Source organism: Crinia signifera, chromosome 6 (assembly GCF_055691185.1).
Source record: "Crinia signifera chromosome 6, ASM5569118v1, whole genome shotgun sequence".
NCBI lineage: Eukaryota > Metazoa > Chordata > Amphibia > Anura > Myobatrachidae > Crinia > Crinia signifera.
In genome coordinates this window covers 143,982,174-144,004,984 of record NC_139222.1, presented here as the reverse complement: position 1 = coordinate 144,004,984, position 22,811 = coordinate 143,982,174, and the positions used below count along the sequence as shown (strand labels likewise).

General features: G+C 44.9%; 1 protein-coding gene across 1 annotated transcript; it reads left to right on the top strand.

The window, feature by feature from the left end:
- The first annotated feature begins 1,052 nt into the window (after positions 1-1,052).
- Positions 1,053-6,927, top strand: CCR10 (C-C motif chemokine receptor 10). The gene is made up of 2 exons (XM_083150112.1): positions 1,053-1,079; positions 5,459-6,927. The coding sequence occupies exons 1-2, from the start codon at positions 1,053-1,055 to the stop codon at positions 6,509-6,511; spliced, it is 1,080 nt and encodes a 359-aa protein (XP_083006238.1). The 3' UTR covers positions 6,512-6,927.
- The last annotated feature ends 15,884 nt before the right edge of the window (positions 6,928-22,811 follow it).

The following is a 22,811-nucleotide window of genomic DNA, read 5'->3' as shown; positions in this document are numbered from 1 at the left end:
GGAGACACTGCAGAGAACCAGGCACACCTCCTCTCACAGCCACAGACACGCAGCAGGTCTGCCCCCCCACAGCATGTGCTACAATGGTGGCCTCTGGTGCCGCATCACGCTGCCCGGATCCTGCCTCCTGTGTGCTCCTGCTCCCCGGCGTCCCGACCACACTACGCGGCCCGCAGGGCACACATCGCAACCCCCACATGTGGTAAGCCTCTGCGAACTGACAATGCTCATATTTGGGATTATTTTATGTATCATTTATTGATTGTAAATTGTACTTATTAAGCTTACTAAGAGGCTAATTCAGCATCCATCGCTAATGTGAGAATTTACAGTGGACTGCACAGAGAAAACCGCCACACAGACAGAACGAAAATTATGCCACTTGCTAACTTGCGATAGAATTGCAAATGGATCACTAATCGCTATCCATACGCAACTCCTAAACCATCTAAGAGATTTTTCCTTCTCTGCAATTATGATAGGTTTGAGGCTTCCACTAATCTGCAACTGAGACATGGTGGAAATGGTCATCGCTGACGTAACAGACCCTCCTCAAAAACACCTGGACACACCCATGCTTTCTCCACCACACCCAGAAAACATCAGGTTTTCCCTCCCAAACGCCGGCATCCTTTCAGTCAAACTGCAGCACCAATGTGTTTTGTTAGGGTTGCGCTTAGTCAGTAGCTGCTCTGATAGTTTGTTTCTTATCCCATCTTTATCCCCTAAGAGCTCGATATAAACTGTGTTTTACACAGCCTTCTTTACAAATACCAGAAATTTTATTTTATTTATTTATTATTTTTATTACGAAAGGCTTCTTCTCTGTTTTGTTTCAAAACAATATGCTGGAACAATAGATACCGTGCAGTAGTTCTGTTTGTAGTAAGAAAGAGGATGGAATAATTACTGACACAACATTTACTGCTGATGGAGTTGAATGTCTGCATCATAGGCACTTTCCTATTGGCTGTATAAAAGGAAGAGGGTTTCAAGAAATATGGGTATTGTTAACTGACAGCTTGACTATTCAAATCACTTTCATCTCCACAATGGGACCTATCCAGCTACATGAGCAGGTGAGAACTAATGCAGATAATGTATTTCAGTCTATACAGCTTGTCTACTGTGTAAACTATAGAAAAATGAAATAGAAAATGCTGTAAATAAAATAAACATCACAGCTTGATTTTTGCTAAATAAGAATTACTTTATAGGAGAAATTACATAGAGACTTTTTATTTTTTTGCCAAATAAAGCTAAAAATTGTATCAAAACAAAAATGTGATTTACAACTTTGCAGTGTGAAAACCTTGCTAGTCATAATAGCTTTCTGTATTACTTTACATCAAGAGGGTTTAACTGTTTGTGATTTATTCGGTTCTTAGTTTCAATAAACTGATCTCAATTTTCAAATCCGTTTACTGACCATGTCTATCTGTACTTGTACCTATTTGTGCTGAAATTTCATAATAAGACTACAAACCCTGATAATGCCTTATATAGCATATCACTGTTAAGTACCCTACATACGCAGAGATTTGTGTCAGAGATTCAGCACGGGAGATTTCAAATCTGTCACAGAAAGTGATGTAAAAAACTGCACTTCATCACAAAAATAATGTTATATGGTATAACAATAATTTCCTAAATAAACTTATAAATAAATAAATTTCTTTAATAACAAACAGTGAGATAGTGCCCCTCCCTCACCCCAAACAAATAAACATTGGTGGCATAGTGTGTCCCCCCTCCCTAAGCCAAAGGAACATTGGTGGCCAGTGGCATAGAAAATAAATAAAATAATGGTGTGGGGCATGATCAGCCCCGGGCTCTTTGAGTGGTCCTGGTTCCCAAAATACAGAGTTGGGGGTCCTGGTGCCACGAGTGGGGGTCAGAAGTGCCGTGAGTGGGGGAGGGGGGGGGTCTGGGTGCCGTGAGTGGGGGAGGGGGTCGGAAGTGCTGCGAGTGGGGTCCGGGTGCCGTGAGTGGGGGAGGGGGGCTGGAATTGCCGCGAGTGGGGGAGGGGGGACGGAATTGCTGCGAGTGGGGGGGCGGGTGCAGTAAGTGGGGGTCTGGGAGGGGGGGGGGCGCATGACCCGCTCAGAGGCCCTGCTCATCTGCCCGCACCACACATGCAGGAGATGTACAGAAGCTTCTGAGCGACTGCAGAGAAATTATCTGACCCGTCTGTTCTAAATCTTGGGCAGATTCAGAACGGCGGGGCCGCGCATTTAAATCGCTGTGTGGTCTACACACAGCGATTTACATGCATTTTCAGGCATTTTCTGACTTTAGTAAAATCGCTCAGAAAATGCCTGAATGTCGCCCTGTGTGTTGGGCCCATTAGTGCTTAGTATATACTAAATTACAAGACTGCAAGGAGTAATTAAGTCATCACACATCACTGGTGGATTTCAGCTTCAAACTACTGTCAATTGACCTGATTCAGACCTTGAATTCGCACAAGAATGAGTGAGATAAAAGTAATTCCAGGCTTACCTTTATCTACGAGCATATCTCCTCTGTGAGGACGCATGCGAGTGGATGTGTAAGAGTACACATATGCTAGCATCATGTCACGGGGAATTGGTCTGCGGGGGGAGTGTGTGTGGCATTTACCTGCTCGCTAGGCAAGGAATTTACTCAGCCTAGCGAGCAGGTCTGAATTACCCCATATGGTGGGCCAATAAAAAGAAGATGATATTTTGTATTTATTACGGAAACATCTCAAATGAAAAATGACGAAGTATATTGGCATCTCTTCAAGTCTGGCCTTTCCCCAGCATACATGAGCGGTTGAAATCAATGGGGTAAATATACTATTACTAAGTATCAAATGAGATTGATCAGATGCAAGTGCTTTTTTCTATTTTTCTTTTTTTTTTTCAATTTGTATGTGTTATATAGGATGGTGTTTTCCTATGGTGTAGGAATTCATCTTTAGCTACAGGCCAACGCTCCCAAATATTCTGCCCGCACAGATCCCTGAGATCCGCACAGGCTTCTCTGTTTAAATGTGTGCAAAGTGTTAAAAACAGAAAAAGAAAACACACACTCCTCCCATTCCCCCCAAGCATAAGCTGCCCCAGTCCTGGTTCAAAAAATACATAAAGAGATAAACTGCATGAGGTACCACTGTATTTTAAGAACCAGCACCAGGCTCTTGGACTTTTACTGTTTTTCCCAAATTTTTGAAACCAGGATCAACCAGGAGCCCCATGCTGGTTCTTGTGAAATTTATAATGCAAGCTTTTATATCTATATGCTAAAACACAATTGCAAATCTTCACACACAAAAAAAAAGTTCCCTACCTGTGGTCTTAGATGTAAATGAATGTATCACATAACAGCACCATATATGAAACTGGAAGAGACACAGCCCCTATTGTGAAATTAGGTAGCAACCACAGTATAGCCATACAGACTGTGATTTACTGAGGGCAGGATGAAATGGGGGAAAAAATGTTATGTTATTTATAACATTAGAGTTGTTCTGTTGATTCAATGTTGTTCAATAAGGGGTCGATCCTATTATCGCCGAAGGGTGCGAGTTGCCATTCAGGGACCGTATTAACGCTGAAAACGGCACCCGAATTAAGCCTAACTCGCAACCTTCGCAGGTCCGAACTCGCTTAAAATTGCTTCGGTCAATACACAAGTAAGCAACCAGAAGCGTCCAGACAAAGCTGCTAACCATTGAGTTTTCATGCCCCACCCCTCCAAGAGATATACATTCTAGAATGTGTATAGGTTGTTATGTCTAGGTATTTTTAATCCCCTATCCTGGTAGTAGAAGACGTCAGAAGTCAGAGACATCAAAATCTATAAACAGACTTACTGTTAGAGCAAAGATTTTTAAAATGTATATCTTAAGGTGGCCATACATCAGAAAGATATTGTACCCAATCATACAATCTCAATCGATTGTAAGATGGATTGTATGCAGTTTGTGTGCACATCATACAATCAATCATAAGATGGATTGTATGACTGATTGTATGATCGATTGTATGCAGATTGTGTGCACATCTTGTGTGCACAATCATGCAGCAGATGGATTGTATGACTGATTGTATGATGGATTGTGAGTAGATTGTGTGTCCAAAAACCACCAAGGACTGCCGGGGATTTCAAGGGAAATTGTACACAATCGTGAGCGCAATCGATCTTAAGATCGATCTTTCTGATGTATGGCCAGCTTTATACATAAACTGTGACATACTGTACAGAGCATCCAACTGGAAATGAGCTTGTATGCGCACAAGGGAACATACTGTTCCACCTAGTTATTTTCCAAGATTTACTTCAAGGTCATCTTTTTATATTTCATATAAGAAGGCTTTTTGTGCCTTGCGTTGAGCCTATATGGTATACTTCCCTTAATTCTAGAAAGTTGTCTTTGCTAAAAATCTTGATATGTATGCCCTGTTCATAGTAATGATCAGGTGCAGGAGATGGGGCCCATCTTATAAAATTTGGAATCTTGAAAGCAAAGGTAGATTGAGGACTGAAAGTGGACCTTGAAAAATGCGGAAAGTGGCCTCATGCAGGTAGGACCAAATGAACCATAGACAAGCCTAAAGACAAAGGTACAAATGTACACTGTCAGACTGAGCCACATTAGTGGGGGGATGCCAATGCAACACTCAATGGTAAGTTGAGTCACAGTAAAGGCAAGTGGAACCTGTCACATTAAGTGGAGTGGATTTAAGTAGTCCTGATATTATAATGGTGCAAACACAAGCAGTTAAGAGTCAGTACACAAAACTTGGTATTTCTGTCCTTTATCTTTATGTATAAAAAGCTAACTACTCCTCACCTCTATGAGGTGAAGTGCCATTACTGACCAATAGAGGCCACTCAACAGACCAAATTACTCCATTGTGTGCTAAAAGATGTCATAACAGAAAGTGAAAGCTTTTTTTGCATGGACACTGATCAGTTTCAAACTTGCTGGATATGAAGAGAGGGAGCTGCGAAGACAGAGATTGGTGATAGTAGCAGATAGTAGCAGATAAGGGCTTGGGGTAGGGTGGAGAGTTTGCTGGATAAAACTATTACAGCTCAAATTGAAAGTAAAAACTATCACAGCTCAAAGTGAAATACATTGCAGAAACCTTAATTTTGATGGCCTTTAAAATAGTTTAGAAATAATTGCATCTTGGATGCATGAAAGTTATTTTTAAAACACATTTCATGTTCAAGATTGCATAGGGTGTCTGGAAGTGGATACGGTTGGAGGAATTGAAAGTACAAGGTCGGCCAGAGAAGTATAACCACTGCTGACTGCATAAGGCTAGAATGGGAGAGATGTCACCAGCAGCCATAAGAAGGAAGAAAAAGTACAATGACTTGTGGTTAGGAGGTTTGTGTGTAAAGTTGTCATGTTTAGATAGAAGAACCTACATTGAGTATATTAACAGACAAATTATATTCTTCGTATTTTTTCTTACAGACTTCACAAAACTTCCAATATACAACAGATTACTATGAGTCTTCTGATTATGACAGTCACATTCCACTGATCTGTGAAGTGACTGCAATACAGGAATTCAGCAGAATCTTTCAACCACTTGTGCAACCTTTTATATTTCTGATTGGTATCTGTGGCAATAGCTTGGTCCTCCTTACATATAAATTTACCAAACAAGTAAAAACTATGACCGATATCTATTTGATTAATATGGCGATAGCTGACCTTCTTCTGCTCTTCACACTTCCCTTTCTGTCCATCAATGCAGTTAAAGGCTGGGTGTTTGGCAACGCGATGTGCAAAATGATGCATGGGATCTACTCCATTAATTTCTTTAGTGGGTTACTTTTCCTGACCTGCATCAGCATAGACAGATACATAGTGATTGTCCGAGCTGTCAAGGCCCATACACTGCGCCAGAGATCCATCTACTACAGCAAACTAATCGCTATTATTGTCTGGGTTACATCGGTTTTACTCAGTCTCCCAGAATTAATATACAGTGAGTCAAAATTGTTAAATGGATCAAACATCTGTAAGATGGTATTCCCCGAAGAGGTTACCAGTGCCGTTAAAACCACAAGTAACATCTTTCAGATCATTCTTGGCTTCTTTATACCTTTCTGTGTAATGATTGTGTGCTACTCCATTATCATCAGAACCCTGTTGTCAGGGAGGAGGTTTCAGAAGCACAAAGCTCTTAAAGTCATCCTCTCGCTTGTACTGGTCTTTGTAATCTTCCAACTCCCATACACACTGGTCACTTTTATAGAGACCACTGACTTCCTTGGGAGCCAACAGATGACCTGTGAAGTCAGGAAACGTAAAGATATCGCAATCATTATCACCAGCAATTTGGCATTCTCACGATGCTGTCTTAATCCAATCCTTTATGCGTTTATTGGAGTACAATTCAGGAATGATATCCTGCTTCTTCTGAAGAATATTGGCTGCATCTCTAGAGACCGTTATGGCGTATCAAGAAGAAATTCCCACACTCTGGCAACGATGGACACCAGCAGTTTTACACTGTAGATGTAATGGAGGGAAGCATCCCTTTTTCGAGATACCTTAAAGAAGAATTATTACAGAAGAAATCCATCATAAACTTAATGGGAAATTATTACATATTAGAATTTAGACCTCCACTCTCTGCCTGCTTTGAACTGGTGAGGCGCCAAAGGTTTTATTGACCCACAGGTGTACTGCTCTCTTATACTACTGTTCAAATGGACGATGATATTGTAATACCCCTCCGCCATGACCACCCCATCATGTGATTTGGAATCCCAAATAATTTTTCTTTAATAGTTGAAGAATGCTACCTTAAATCTGATTCCGAAACAGGAAGCCAAAGAATTGTCTTGTATCTTAAACTATTGGATTGAATGTATTATTTTTTAAGTAGTTTGTACTCACATTATTAAAAATAAAGTTTTATAGAACTTCAAGCAGTTATAGAAACAGTCTATAGCACACACATTACCACAGCTTTGCCTGTAATGGTCATGTCTCTACAGTTACTGCACATCCATGTTTTACTATTTTCTGGATTTTTCCGAAATGTAATGCATTATTTTGTTCTCAGTGTGTGTCAGAACAGTAGGTCTCATTTACAAAAATACTAAACTGTTTCATACTGCAGTATCTGCAGTATATATGCCTTGCATCCATTTTTTCTGAGGAAGACATTAGATATTTGTGTCAAAATGGCTGCATGTGGGAGGGAGTAAACTTTTGCTTCATCTCCTGGTAGAAGCTGGCAGACTGAGGTATACCATGATGAGTTCAGGATAGCTCCCGGGCACAAGAAAGCACCCAGAAAAATATTGTGTTTTACAGGAAGAGCTTATTTCTATGAAAAATAAAGGATGATGAATTGTGAATTTAGGAGATAGGATTTACTGTATCTGTTTAGTGAGGGAGCACATTGCATTTTCCCATGTAAAAAGTACTATGGGCCAGATGCACTAAGCTTCAAAAGTGATCAAATGGAGAGTGATAAACAACCAACCAATCAGATCCTACCTGCCATGTCACAGACTATGTTTGAAAAAATGTCAGTCAGGAGCTGATTGGTTGGTTGTTTATCACTCTCCATTTGATCACTTTTGAAGCTTAGTGCATCTGGTCCTAAGTCTGGGAAGGAGTGACAACCATGAGTCAGTATAACTTTCAGTGCGATATCCTATAGACCTCACATTCCCACTTTATATGGGAACATACTTATCCAGGTGTATTTGGGCCAATGCAAATTTCTGACGCACATACCTGTAAGTGTCAGATAATAAAGCAAAGCCTATCACTCTTGCTCTAAATTAAGACTTAATTGAGGTAAACCCCCAGTAAAATAAATATTAAAATACATACAGTACACAAACTCATGGACACATTGTACCACTGTCTGCATCAAGACATGATCCTGCATTAGCATGTGAGTGGATGTGTATGCTTACACATCCACACCCATGCGGCAGCACAGCAGAACAGTCATTCATTGGTTGCTCACCATCAAATGATTTTTCTCCCCTTCATAGATAAAAGTCTGTCTAAACTGACTATCCTGGCGGGAGATGGCCAAACTCATCATGTGGCAGGGGAATGCCCAGTGTGCCCATAAAACACTAGGCATTCCCCTGCTTCCGCCCCCTTCCCTCCCATACTGGAGCGAACGCCCTTGCGAGTATGAAACTTGCCAAAGGCATTCGCTTCTGGGGTTTGCACATGCGCATATTTGTACATATGCAAACCCAAACCATCGGGGACGGGGAAGAATTCAAACATGAGCAATCAGGTCTGAATCACCCTACAGTCAGGAAAGACCCCACTCTTACCTCGCTGAGTTGTGTGCTATATAGTCCACATGTCAGCATTGTGCAGCAATCCCAGCTCACTTTGATGCCGTTCGCTGAGGTTAGCTGAGTAAAAGTGCATACACACTGGGCGATGTTGCCCAGTGAGTATGCAGAACGAAGATGGGGAAAATTGCTAAGCTGAAAAACGCTTGGTGTGTATGCAGGACGCTATGGAAAGGCCTCCACCCCATCGCTCATTGCTGCCCCGTACACACTGGGCAGCTTTTGAGCTTGAAGCAGCAAAAACAATGAAACTGTGCTGCTTTCAGCTCAAAGTCGCCCCTTTGTGTATGGGCCTTTACAGGCGGTCAGCATGATTTAACTTTCCTTGTTTTCCTGCACTAGCTATGTACTGTCCCAGGCCAAACCCTGAGATAAAGCCCCCAGAGTTTTATTAAGGATTGTTATAGTTGCATATTGCGTCAATAAATATTGTAGAACAGAAAAAAGGTCACTAGTGGAATATAGGAGACAAGGAAGGTATGAAGACACGGCCAGGGGCTAAGATCCCAGGTGTCAGGTACAAAACAGAGGTGTACAGGTGACATGAATTGTGAGGACAATGGTGCATATTCTTCATAGGTCTCCAGGCAGAGAACACTACAGGAGAGGTCTTTGGGGTTGTGGTTGTAAACAAAATACTGTACAAACTAAATTATTTGTCTTCTGCATGTAGCTTAATATCTGTGTAACTCAATATACTACAATATTATGTAGTGAATGAGTCCCACTATGGGATCCGATATGTAATGCCGGCGGTCGGAATCTCAGCGGTCGGAATCCCGACACTGGAATCCCGACCGCCGAAATCCCGACATGGGAGGGACGTGGAGCGCCCCCCCCTTGCGGGCTCGCTGTGCTCGCCACGCAGCGGGCCCCGGTGCCTCGCTACGCTCGGCACGCTATTTTATTCTCCCTCTATGGGTGTCGTGGACACCCACGGAGGGAGAAAGTTTCCGGATTTCGGCGGTCAGGATTCCAGTGTCGGGATTCCGACCGCCGGGATCCCGACCGCCGGCAAATTGACTGCATCCCCCACTATGACAGTGGTTTTAAAGCTATCAACCAAAATCTGTTGCACATTAGCGATAACCATGACAGGTTCTGAAAAATAATTCTCAGGTCAGTTTTGGTTTATGTGTGGGTGGGTGACATTGTTCTTTTGTAAATGTATTTTATTAGTTTAACACATCCTGTGTATGCAACTGGCGTTGAGCACCCACAACTGATACGGCAGGCATAGGCAGGCATAGTTAGCGATGCAGCTTACTTAAAATAGTTTGAATCTAAAAGGGTGTGTGCCACACTACTCAGGATGTTCTGGTCAGTGCTGCCCTTCCCGCTGCTTTTAGTCCTGCACCCAGAGCTGGCAACACAAATCTTGTTTTTGTAAAGCCACCCTCTGCTTTAAATGTAAGGGGCATGGGGAATTAAGGTGCCCCAGTGATATCAGTGTACACACCATGGGGAATTAAAGTGCCCCAGTGATATCAGTGTACACACCATGGGGAATTAAGGTGCCCCAGTGATATCAGTGTACATACCATGCAGAGTTAAGTGGCCCAGTGATATCAGTGGACATACCATGGGGAATTAAGGGGCCCAGTGATATCAGTGGACATACCATGGGGAATTAAGGGGCCCCAGTGATATCAGTGTACATACCATGGGGAGTTGAGGAGGCCACAATGAAATCAGTGTACATACCTTGGAGAATTAAGGGACCGAGTGATATCCATGTACATTCCATGGGAAGTTAAGGGGCCCAGTGATAACAGTGTAGATACCATGGGGAGTTAAAGGGCCCAGTGATATCAGTGTACATACCATGGGGAATTAAGGGGCCCAGTGATATCAGTGGACATACCATGGGGAATTAAGGAGCCCCAGTGATATCAGTGTACATACCATGGGGAGTTGAGGAGGCCACAATGAAATCAGTGTACATACCTTGGAGAATTAAGGGACCGAGTGATATCCATGTACATTCCATGGGAAGTTAAGGGGCCCAGTGATAACAGTGTAGATACCATGGGGAGTTAAAGGGCCCAGTGATATCAGTGTACATACCATGGGGAATTAAGCGGCCCAGTGATATCAGTGTACATACCATGGGGAGTTAAGGGGTCCAGTGATATCAGTGTACATACCATGGGGAGTTAAGGGGCCCAGTGATATCAGTGTACATACCATGGGGAATTAAGGGGCCCAATGATATCAGTGTACATACCATTGGGAATTAAGGGGCCCAATTATATCAGTGTACATACCATAGGGAATTAAGGGCCCTGTGATATCAGTGTATATATCATGAGGAGTTAAGGGGCCTAGTAATATCAGTGTACATTCCATGGGAAGTTAAGGGGCCCAGTGATATCAGTGTACATTTCATGGGGAGTTAAGGGAACCCAGTGATATCAGTGTACATACCATGGGGAATCAAGGGGCCCAGTGATATCAGTGGACATACCATGGGGAATTAAGGGGCCCAGTGATATCAGTGTATATACCATGGGGAGTGAAGGGGCCCAGTGATATCAGTGTACATGCCATGGGAAGTTAAGGGGCCCAGTGATATCAGTGTACATACCATGGGGAGTTGAGAGGGCCACAATGATATCAGTGTACATAACATGGGGAATTAAGGGACCCAGTCATATCACTGTATATACTATGGGGAATTAAGGGGCCCAGTGATATCAGTGTATATACCATGGGGAGTTAAGGGGCCCAGTGATATCAGTGTACATTCCATGGAGAGTTAAGGGGCCCAGTGATAACAGTGTACATTCAATGTAGTACGGATGGTGTAATGGTTAGCATTACTGCTTCACAGCACTAAGGTCATGGGTTCAATACTCACAATGGCCCTAACTGTGCGGTGTTTGTATATTCTCCCCGTACTTGTGTGGGTTTCCTCCGGGTACTCCGGTTTTTCTCACACAATCCAAAAAATATACTGGTAGGTTAATTGGCTCCCAAAAATGAACCCTAGAATGTATGTGTGTGGATGTGCATGTACATTTGGTAGGGAATATAGATTGTAAGCTCCACTGGGGCAGGGAATGATGTGAATGGTCAAATATTCTCTGTAAAGCGCTGCAGAATCTGTGTGTGCTATATAAGAAACTGCTAATAAATAAATGGGGAGTTAAGGGGCCCCAGTGATATCAGTGTACACACCATGGGGAATTAAGGGGCCCAGTGATATCAGTGGACATACCATGGGGAATTAAGGGGCCCAGTCATATCAGTGTATATACTATGGGGAGTTAAGGGGCCCAGTGATATCAGTGGACATACCATGGGGAGTTGAGGAAGCCACAATGATATCAGTGTATATACTGTACCATGGGGAGTTGGCTGCAATGATATCAATGCACACACATATACATACATACATACATACATACATGTAAACATATACATATCTTTCCTTGCTGGGATGCCCGGCTCCTCAATGTTGGCACGCACAGACAGGGAAGCATACCTCCCAAATTTGTCACAAAGATGAGTGGGATGCCCACACCCAAATTTGGGGACGTGACCTAATGGCACTACCATGTAATCGTTATAGCGCGATAGAATATGCTGCCTTATATAAGAAACTGTAAAATATAATGGCCGGCACTCTGTGTGCTGCTGGCCATGCCCCCAGCCCCTCTGTCTCCCTGAATAGATGCTGATTACATGCGCACAGTGTCTATTCACCGCTGCTCTGCTCAGCAGAGCAACAACAGGCAGGGGGGCTCCCAACTCCCCCCTCATCGCGGGACTCAGTTAGGAGGTATGGGGAAGGCAGGGCTAGTGCAGCGTCATAACAGCAATGCAGTATGGACCTCCAGGAGCAGACAAAGGGGGTTATTCAAGGACCGATGTTGCGCGCATGCACAGGCAGGTTTTTGGGCATGTGCAGACGTATGGTGCGTGCACCCACGGCAAACTTTTGGTTCGCCAGGTGTACGCACCCATGACGGCGTGTGGGGGGTGGAGAAGGGCAGGGTGCACTGGGCTGCCTCATTACCATATGAGAACGCCCAGCATTCCATGGGCGTTCCCATGAAAACGCAACTTGCCTTCTTTTGAAAACTAGTTTCAGGGAGAATATAATTGGTAATATAATTTTGCAAAGCGCCCCATTGAGGGAGCGTGTCATGCTCCTCCCAAAGGGCGTGTCTAGTTCCATATATGGAGAGATTGTGAAAAGAGATTGTGAACGTGGCACCTAGAAGTGTGTACTGCATCTGAGAGGAATCTTTTTAAATTACTTATATCCAAATAAAGATGAGCCCCAAAGCAGTTAGTAAGAGCCACTATACTTGGTAAAGTGCTGGGAAATGGTGCAGATGATTCAATGTAAATGTATCTATCTCTCATTCCTTTTTCCCCCAAAAAATTTAATAGTGTAGTGTGGGCTAGGTGAAATGAGGGAGATTGCTAGACTTATGATGGAGAGAGGGAGATTGCTGCTATTTCAGGGAGTCTCCTGCAGAATGCAGGAGGGTAGGCAGCTATGCATAGTAATGAGCCCGTGATGCCGGAGCGGGGGGGGGGGGGGGGGGGCAGGTGACATCACCGGATATCTACTGCCCTGCCATATCCATGCCAGTGTGCACGCATATGTAAGTGACTTAAAAGTCACTTATATATGCTTGTACCTACCACATCTTTTGATGGTCGCCGACCATAGAAAGATGTGGGAAGTAGTTACCCTCAAATGGATGTTTATGCTAAACATCCATTTGCAGCCTGTGCAGGCGAACCCGCGCTGCGAGGGGGGGGGGCGGGGGGCGTTCATTTCACTTAAGAATGGGACATGCTGGGACTGGTAGTTACACGGCCACATTACACCACACAAAAGTAGCAAACAAACTTTACTGGCCAGAGGAACAGAGGAAGCAACATGGGGCACTGCCGCTGCTGTGGAATAACACAGATAGGTTGATAGAATGCTTGTATCAAGTCAACCTAATGACCATGTTGACCTAATGCCTATCATATTATTTCATGTGTCGACTTATAGTGGTCGACCTAACGACTGTCAACCTAATGATTGTAGACTCAGTGACCGCATCCTGTCTACAGATTTCAGTGCATGGAAACAGGTTTGCATTCTATGGAGGTGTACTGCCATCTAGTGGATGTGTCGTATGTAACTGCATTTTCTACACACCAAGAAGAATGATTTTCTTAATATAAAATGGTTCGATTATAAATATAAAATAATCAACACCTTAAAAATGATGACTATAAGACCTTAACAGTGGTGACTTATAAATCATTCAAAAGAAAAAATGATGGGCCTGATTCAGACCTGTTCACTAGGCTGCGTATGTTCGTAGCCTATCAAACAGTTTAACGCCGCCCGGCCAAACGTCCCCCCCGGGGCCTTAATCCTGTTGCTAGCATGCGAGGGGATGTGTTCCCTAACACATCCCCTCGCATGCAGCCGGACGAGAGTGAAATCATTCAATTTACGAAGCTGAATTATTACACTGCAAATTAGATTACAGTTTGGCCACACCCCGCCCAAATGTAACTCTCTGCATATTATACATCTGCACAGTTATTTGCCTTTTTTATGCATTACTAACAAATCAGAATCAGGTCCTATGATTAGAGAGTTCAATAAATTAATGAAGTTCTTCATTTTATGTATCCCAGGGCCGGATTTTTCACAAGGCCCGTGAGGCTCGGGCCTAGGGGTGGCAACGGTTAGGGGCGGCATGGCAGGCTGCGAGTCTGTGTTAACAGTCACCACCAGTGCAGGGGATGGCCCCCTCCAGCGGTAGTGATCTTGAATCCCAGCACCACTGAGCATGGCGGCTCCCCCTTCCCCTGGTGCCAGCACTGGTCCCAGCCCCAGCAGATGCAGTGCTGATCCTCAGACCCAGCGGGGTGGAGGGCGGGTAAGAACATGTTGGTACCCCTGTCCCCCATCACTGATCATGAATCCCGTCTCCCCCCCCCCCCCTCCCCTGGTGCCAGCACCGGTCCCGGCCCCGCCGTCTGCAGCGCTTATCCTCAGACCCAGCAGGGGGGGGGGGGTGTCTTGGCACCCCTACCCCAGTGCAGATCATGGAGCAGGTTCAAGCAGCAGCAGTTGCTGAGGAGATGCATTGTGCATGGGACAGACAAGCTATACCCAGGTCAGTGCTTCCATCCCCTGTCCCCAGCCCAGTGCCCCTCATCTAACCAATCACCCCCTGTCCCCAGCCCAGTGCCCCCATCTAACCAACCATCCCCCAGCCCAGTGCCCCCATCTAACCAACCATGCACCGTCTCCAGCCCAGTGCCTCCATCTAACCAACCATGCCCAGCCCAGTGCCTCCAATATAACCAACCAATATACTAGAAGGTGCTTCATGCTCTCCTACCCCAATGCAAAATCCAAGTAGTATACAATGGTAACCCCCTTAGGTTTTGATGGGGGCTGCTATTTTGTCAGATTTGCCAAGCTTTTAAAATGCCATTAGCCATTGTATCCTATGGACTATTTACTGCATACTTGAAATGCCACTCGCACATGTGCTGCCTGCTGATCACTCAATGCAGCATTGAGTAAAGTGATTGTTGAGGGTGCAATTATTTTACTTTACATCTCAAGGACAGGCACATGTCAGAGACCTTGCCTTTCATTGTAAATGTGAATACATCCCTGTGGTACAAATAACTGCAAAAAAAAATTATCAGGTCGAAAAGCAGATAAATAATAAATGGGTCCCTAGGGTAGTGTTTCACTGTGGGGAGGTCACATATGTGCTCTGTAATGTCAAATGAAATGTACTGGATATGTCGTATTTATGGAAGCATCTATGTATTGCTTTGGTACATTAGTTTATCTGGCTTCATCCAGAAATGTGCCTTTGCCTTTGTAATATTTACTCTGAATAAGGCCCATTGAGTCAAGGATGTGATGTACAGTTAGGTGCCTAATTTTGATCTGATTGCTGCTGTGCAAATTAGCAGAGGCCAGAGATAAAAGCCACTCCGCTATGGTGAAATCCACCTTGTGAATTAATGTGCACATGGGTGAATATATGTGAACAACTTAAATTAGGTTCAATAGAGTAAACTTGTTTTTCAACACCATATGATACACAAGTTACATTTTAAAACATAAATTAACTATTATTATTATTATCATTGTTATTATCCTTTATTTATATAAGGGATCCACAGCGCCCAATTACAAAGTACATAAATGAATAAGCAAAACAGTGATTTCCCGTTGAATACAATAGAGGACAAGTACAGGGTACATAACCATAGCTGCATCAGAAGAGGACACTGGAATAAGCATCAGAGTGGCAGAAAACGACAGGATTTGGTGGCATCATAGATTGTTTACAGTAAGAGAAGGAAAATCAGACGAGGGAAGAGGGTACGACAAGTGAACAATTACTAAAGGCTATGACTCCCTTTAGAATATAAGCTCTAACGAGCAGGGCCCTCTCTCCTCATGTGCTTTTCTTAGAATATATCTCTGCCACTGTTATAATTGCATCAATTATAATTGCATCATACTCCCTATATAATTGCATCAGTGTCCGCTGCTGCAACTGTCTTTTTTTATTTACCAAGTACTTGTCCTAATTTGTATTTGTACTGTAAATCACTATTTTCTTGTTTTGTTCTTTTGCTCATCTATGTATTGTCATGTGCTGCGGGACCCTTGTGGCACCATATAAATAAAGGATAAAAATAAAATAACTCTACCTTTTTAAAATACAGAACAGCCCATGCCTTCATCCAGGGCCGGCGCCACCACTAGGCAAATCTAGGCATTTGCCTAGGGCGCCGGCCACTGGAGGGCGGCATTTTGCCGCGGGGGTACCTGACTGTCCTGCGGCGCTGTGTAGTTAAAGCTGGCGGCGGCAGCGGGGAGTCCCTGCCGCGGGGGTACCTGACTGTCCTGCGGCGCTGTGTAGTTAAAGCTGGCGGCGGCAGCGGGGAGTCCCTGCCGCGGGGGTACCTGACTGTCCTGCGGCGCTGTGTAGTTAAAGCTGGCGGCGGCAGCGGGGAGTCCCTGCCGCGGGGGTACCTGACTGTCCTGCGGCGCTGTGTAGTTAAAGCTGGCGGCGGCAGCGGGGAGTCCCTGCCGTCAATAAGAAGAAATAACCAGCGCTATCCGCCGGGCTATGCGGAAGCGCTTCTGTTGTGAAAACCCTGTCCGCACGCTGATTGGCTGTGCGGGCAGTGTTTTCACAACAGAAGCGCTTCCGCATAGCGGATAGCGCTGGTTATTTCTTCTTATTGACGACAGGGATCCCCCGCTGCCGCCGCCGCCAGCTTTAACTACAGAGCGCCGCAGGACAGGACAGGTACCCCCCCCACACACCTCCCCCACCTCCCCCGGCACCGGGGCGCCCCCACCCCGACTCGCCTGGGGCGCTCCGGTGCCTTGCGCCGGCCCTGCCTTCATCTAATGATTAAAATAATAATAAAAATAATAACAACATTAAAATAAAATTTCCATTGGTCAATAGTAGGGCAGCTGCAGCTTCTCTTCTTCTCCTCTTAGTAATGTCTTGTTCCCCAGCAACAGCAGAAGGAGGAATGGGGCCATCAAGCTGATAACCTACCAACCCTACATTCCTACCTCCACTAATCGCATTGGTACAGCTGTCAGCAACAGTATACTAATAATGACACTGAAAGTGTGGGTGACTCACAGTTCTGGGTAAATTTACTAATGCTGTGTTCACACTGCCAGTGTGAAATACACGGCTTTACCCAGCATTTTCATGCCGGGGACTGCAGCGCCGAACCTCTTTCTCACTGCTAACGCAAATTCTTGGGTGAAGCAGTTCTAACCAGTAATTTGCCTTTTAAAATAGGTTTTGTGCAGTGTGAACAGGTCAACCCGTGTCTGTATACCGGGGTCTCCAACCCGGGTAAAAAGCAGAGTTGGAGACCCGGGAATTTTGACACAGGTTGAACTGTTCACACTGAAAAAAAATCTGTGTTAAAAGACAAATGACCAGGTTGATGCAGTGAGAATGGGGTATTAGATGGGAGATCCAGGTTACCCGACAGGAGCACTCATTACTCACTGAGGGGCAGATTTATTAAGCTTGGAGAAGAGATAAACTGGAGATAAAGCGGAGAAAAGGTAAAAGGAGATAAAGCACCAGCCAATCAGCTGTGTTTGAAAAAGACAGTTGGGAGTTGATTGGCTGGTGCTTTATCTCCTTTTACCTTTTCTCCGCTGTATCTCCAGTTTATCTCTTCTCCAAGCTTAATAAATCTGCCCCTGACTCACTTTTTAAAAGATCCACAGGTGGAGATAATTATTTCACTTGTGATTCTGTGTGGGGACCTGGAAAGCATCCACCAGTGATGGCTAACCTTGACACTCCAGCTGTTTTTGAACTACACATCTCAGCATGCCCTGCATCAGTTTTCGCATGGCCAAATAGCAAAACTGTAGCAGGGCATGCTGGGATGTGTAGTTCAACAACATCTGGAGTGTCAAGGTTAGCCATCACTGGCATACACTGTTGGGGGTACTTAAGGACCAGGGCTGGGAACCACTGATATAGACTGTAGGGAAGGGGCATGGCAAAGTCCCCTTGCTCTCATTATTAATGTAAAACATACATGAGGCTAAACCTGGCAGAACAGATGCATGAAAATATTATTATTCTTTCCATCATGCACAATTCCAGCCAGGTCCATAAACTCACAAAATATTGCTCAATGTTATTTGTTAGGGACAATGACAAAATTTTAAAAATTCTGTGTGTGCTTTTAGCTGTCCACGATATTGCAGAACACTGTGCTCAGAGTTGATTTTACTGCTTTAATTATACCTTGCAATTCTTAAATGTGTATTTTGCAAAAAGAGGTGTCATATAGCAACTGACACACCGCAATGTATAATTCACTAGTGTTGCCTAAGGCTCCTGCACATGAATGGATACCTGAATTTCAGGTCTTGTAACATACATTGATGTTGACAGCATTATACATGCTGACATTACACATCATTTCCTATTCAGACAGGAATGCAATGATGACATCTGCAGTTATCATACTGCTCACCAGGTGGAGCACTTGGATTACTCGTCTAGTGTGAAAAATGACAATAAAGGTTATTTAGTCACACTTACCCACTTTAAAAAAAATATTCCAGGGAAAATAAAAATCAATTTGAAGTGAATGTCTACAATTCTGCTTGAGAAATGTAAAACGTTATATCACAGCTACAGTAGATAAATGTAGATAAATGTAATAGAAGATGTGTTTATTTGGACCAAGTATTACAGTATGCACAGTTGTCCTAGGAACATCCATGCATGAAGAGGGTAAAAAAGAGTGTTAGATTGCTTATCCATGGTGACCTTTGGGTAGTTAACAGCAGTGGCGTAACTAAAATGTGTGTGCCCATCTGCCAAAAATGTTCAACGCCCTCTCCCTCTTACCGCTGCCCCAGGTCTGTTGCTGCTCCGCGGCCGGCCCGCTGGGACCAGCAGATCTTTCTGTCTGCAGTCCCGGTGCTCCTTCTGATACACATCAGACAGTTGCTGCCGCCTCCTCTACCATCCTCAATAAATCCTCAATAAAAATATACATGTTAAAGATTAACTCCTCTGGTTATACTAAATTTAGAAAAATGTACAATAAATAGTGTCATTACAATCCTCTCAACAAGAGTCGGCAGACATGCCTCTCCTCTCCAGGGAGTACAATGAAATATTGCTGCAGTCTTTGTGCGGCCATTTAGAGGGTCCTTGGGACACTTCAGGCTGTAGTGCACTTCTTCAGGGTATGGGAAAACCTAGACCAGGACTAGACCCCCGGACCACCGGACCGTACATCAAACTCTGCATTTTTGAGTTTGTAGCATTCGGTCCGGGGGTTGTCCTGTCCGGGGGGGCTGCCTGTGACACCTGTCACCAGGGAGAGGAGGAGGGGTAGAATAAAGCCTCCCTGTATGGTCCGGGCATGTAGCAAAAACCGGACGGTCCAGACCACACCGAAATCTCTGCTGTGATCTAACCTTCCCATGTCCCTGGTGAAAGCTATCACAGGGACCCCTCCAGACAATACACCCCCCAAAAGGGACACACCCCCCCCCCCCCCCCCGGCCGGACCGGACACTACAAGCTCCAGACTGCAGATTTTGATGTCCGGTCCGGCAGTCAGGGGTCTAGTCTGGGTCCGGTTTTTACATAGTCCCACTTCCTCATGCTGTCAGCCCCAACCCTCTTTGTGACATCATAAAGCCAGGGATACAGGGCCAGCACTCACTGCAATATTCAGCAGAAGCAGATGTAGAAATGTTCAGAAAATGGAAGTATTGTAGATAAAGAAGTGCATCCAACATGATTGTGAGGCCTAGCTTTCTTCACAGTCCACAAGCACAGAGGGTGTGTGTGTGTGGGGGGGGGGGTTGAGGCGGGGTGCCCCTTTAGGCTTGCCCTACCCCCAAATAAACTCCCCAGGCTGTGTCCCGTCTTGGGGGGGAAAGAGCTAGCACTCTGAAATGCCATGTGAAGGTAGAGGCTGGAAATAGATAAGCAAGAGAAGAGAGTGGAGACTAAAGAAGATGCAGTAGAGCAAGTTAGAAGGGTGAGTAAGGGAAGGAATGAGAGTGGTGAATGAACAGAATAAGGCAGCTGTGAGAGTATCGAATAGGACAGGATTATGGTATGTGAGAGAGAAAGGGTCAACACGAAAAAGGTCAATAAGAGGTTTTTTTGGATTTTTTTGTCTCTATTGACCCTGTCAACCTACTGTATGTTGACCTTGTTCATGTGTCTATCTACTTCTTGTCAGCCCATGCTGGTTGACCTAATGACTCTCGACCTAAAACGATATAATGATCCATGCAACTTCCTAGGACGGGCCCTTTCAGTCGCCATTCCTGGGAATGTCGCAAGAAGAAGTTCTGCAGTCTATCAAACATGTACATATTTCCCACTATTTACAGAGTGCAGACTACAACTCCCAGCAGCTCCCATGGTACTAAGGGAAGCTCATCCAAACTGTAATAGCAGCTATTCAGTACTACAAGCCTGGTTGTCATGGTGTTATTGGTGACAAGCTATAACCATACAGTACTGTACATAAAAACAAGAGGTGAAAATCGGATTCCTGGAGGTTAAATTTGCTAGTGAAACATTTCATGATAACTTACATTTCAAAATAACTTTAATAACAGGAACTTACAAAAATGGCATTGATTTTGTTTAAAAAATTCACTTATAAAAAAATAATAATAATCTGCTTCGGGATTATGTGCCCTAAACCTTAAACTACTTTCATTTTATAATAGATCTGACCCTGCCAGGAACTATCAACCAACGCAGTCAGAGCCAGATTAACAATGGGGCAGATGGAACTGTAGCTCCAGATCTCCACATAAATCTAGACCGTCATCATAAAAGCATCATGAACACCAGTGGAGCGGGTGAGCGCCGGGGCTTCGGTGCCTTGCACCGCCCCTGGGTTGGCCATAAACCATAGTATTAAAATTGCATTTCTATCTGACACATGTATGCCAATTTTGTACTTTCATATATTTAAGGAGACACTGGGGCATATAGGGGGTGATTCTGAATGACTCGCTTAGCAGTGAAAATCGCTGCTCATAGAGCCATCTAATGCCAACCCTGCCGCTTTACAAATGGATATTTTGCATATACTGTACATCCATTCGCAGCATAGCACAAGGGCAGTGGTGTAATTACTGTAAGGCAGCCCCTGCTGCCGCTTGGGGGAGCAAGTAGCAGCGGAGTCTGTGTGGGCACTGGGCACCCGCCCGGCACACTGACATGCTGCCGCCTGCCGCTGCACGCTGGCTGAGCTCCGGAGGCGAGTCAGCCGTGGCTTGGGCGTGGCCATGACAAAGACAACAAATCCCCCACTCATTCAATTGACTGTACACAGAGCTGGCTATTGGCTGCCCTTTTTGCCAGGGGGGAGCTAAATTTATAGTTACACCACTGCGCAAGGGGGCGAAATCATTTGATGGTTGCTGACAATCTCATGATTTTTACCCTGTTCACATATCTTCACTTCAGTCTTGACTGACCTAGACCATACTTGCCTACCTGACCCTCTCCATGAGGGAGACAATGCTCTGTTCCTGGTAATGTATGATTGCCATCACCTGTGGTGTGCTACTGTAGTTAATTGATAAGAAAGGTGTCTCACCACAGGTGATGGCAATCATACATTACCAGGGAAGTCCAGGAACAGAGCATTTTCCCCCTCATGGAGAGGGTCAGGTAGGCAAGTATGATCTAGACTTGCACCTCCAGTCCGAGAACTAGGTGGGTGGCTGTTACATCAGTCACCTGCCCCCTATCAGGGAGCTGCGAACATGATGGGGACCAAAGTGATTAGAACCAGGCCCATAGTGTATGGGTTCTACATCCTCACCTCCTCTACTTTTCATAAAAGGCCCTTAACCCTTTGAGTGCCAAGTTAATTTGTTAAAAAAAGGTGTGAAAATTGGCAAGCAAACATTTTTATTCATCATAATGACCTGTAGGGTGACATTCTATGCTATGCGCTAAATGCGCATGTTTAATTCGCACACCACATCGCCGCAAATCGCCTATTTTGAAATCGCATTTTTCAGCCTAAATGCGCATATTTAATGTGATGCGCATTGGAGGCTGAAAAGTGCGAATAGGGGCGATTTGCAGCGAAGTGGTGCGCTGTTTTTAGTCCTGAAAATGTGCGATTTTCATGTCTGAAAATCGCACATTTGCAGGACAGCGCAAGGTTGTAAAAAAAAGAACCGAGCGCGGGGTCCCCCGCCCGAGTGTAACCAGCCCCGGGCTCACTGAGCCGGTGCTGGTGACATAAAATCAGGGTCCCCGACAAATAGGGGTCCCCTTGATTTTATGAAACCAGCACTGGGCTCAAGGTCCGGCGCTGGTTCCCAAAATACGGGGGACAAAGTGACTAGGGGTCCCCCGTATTTTAAGAACCAGCACCGGACACAACCAGCCAGCAGGGTAATGCCACAGCCGGGGGGAGACTTTTTATACAAGTCCCCCCGGCCAAAGCATTAACCCCCTGGCTGGTCAGCATGGGCAGGGGTCCTGGGGAAGTGGGGACCCCCCCAATGAAGGGGTCCCCCCCCTCCAGGACTTACCAGCCCATGCTGATAGTCCGGGGCTGTCCTCCATGCCCCTGGGCTGTGGGCATGGAGCTGATGCTTTGTGTAAAAAAAAGAATGATAACTATTGTTTTACACTGGGGAACTATGAGTCCCCTCGCCGTCTCTGTACAGAATGATTTCTCGGCCAATCAGGAGCCGAGAAAGTCGGCTCCTGATTGGCCAGAAATCATTCTGAATATAGACGCCGAGGGAGTAACATCTCAGCGCATCCAGAGCTGAGATGTTACTCCCTCGGCGTCTATATTCAGAATGATTTCTGGCCAATCAGGAGCCGACTTTCTCGGCTCCTGATTGGCCGAGAAATCATTCTGTACAGAGACGGCGAGGAGGAAACATC

Excerpts from the sequence above, each read along its gene's own strand:
- CCR10 (XM_083150112.1), top strand. The coding sequence starts at position 1,053 with ATGGGACCTATCCAGCTACATGAGCAG. Across the intron at positions 1,080-5,458 it reads CTATCCAGCTACATGAGCAG|ACTTCACAAAACTTCCAATA; the intron begins GTGAGAACTAAT and ends TTTTTCTTACAG.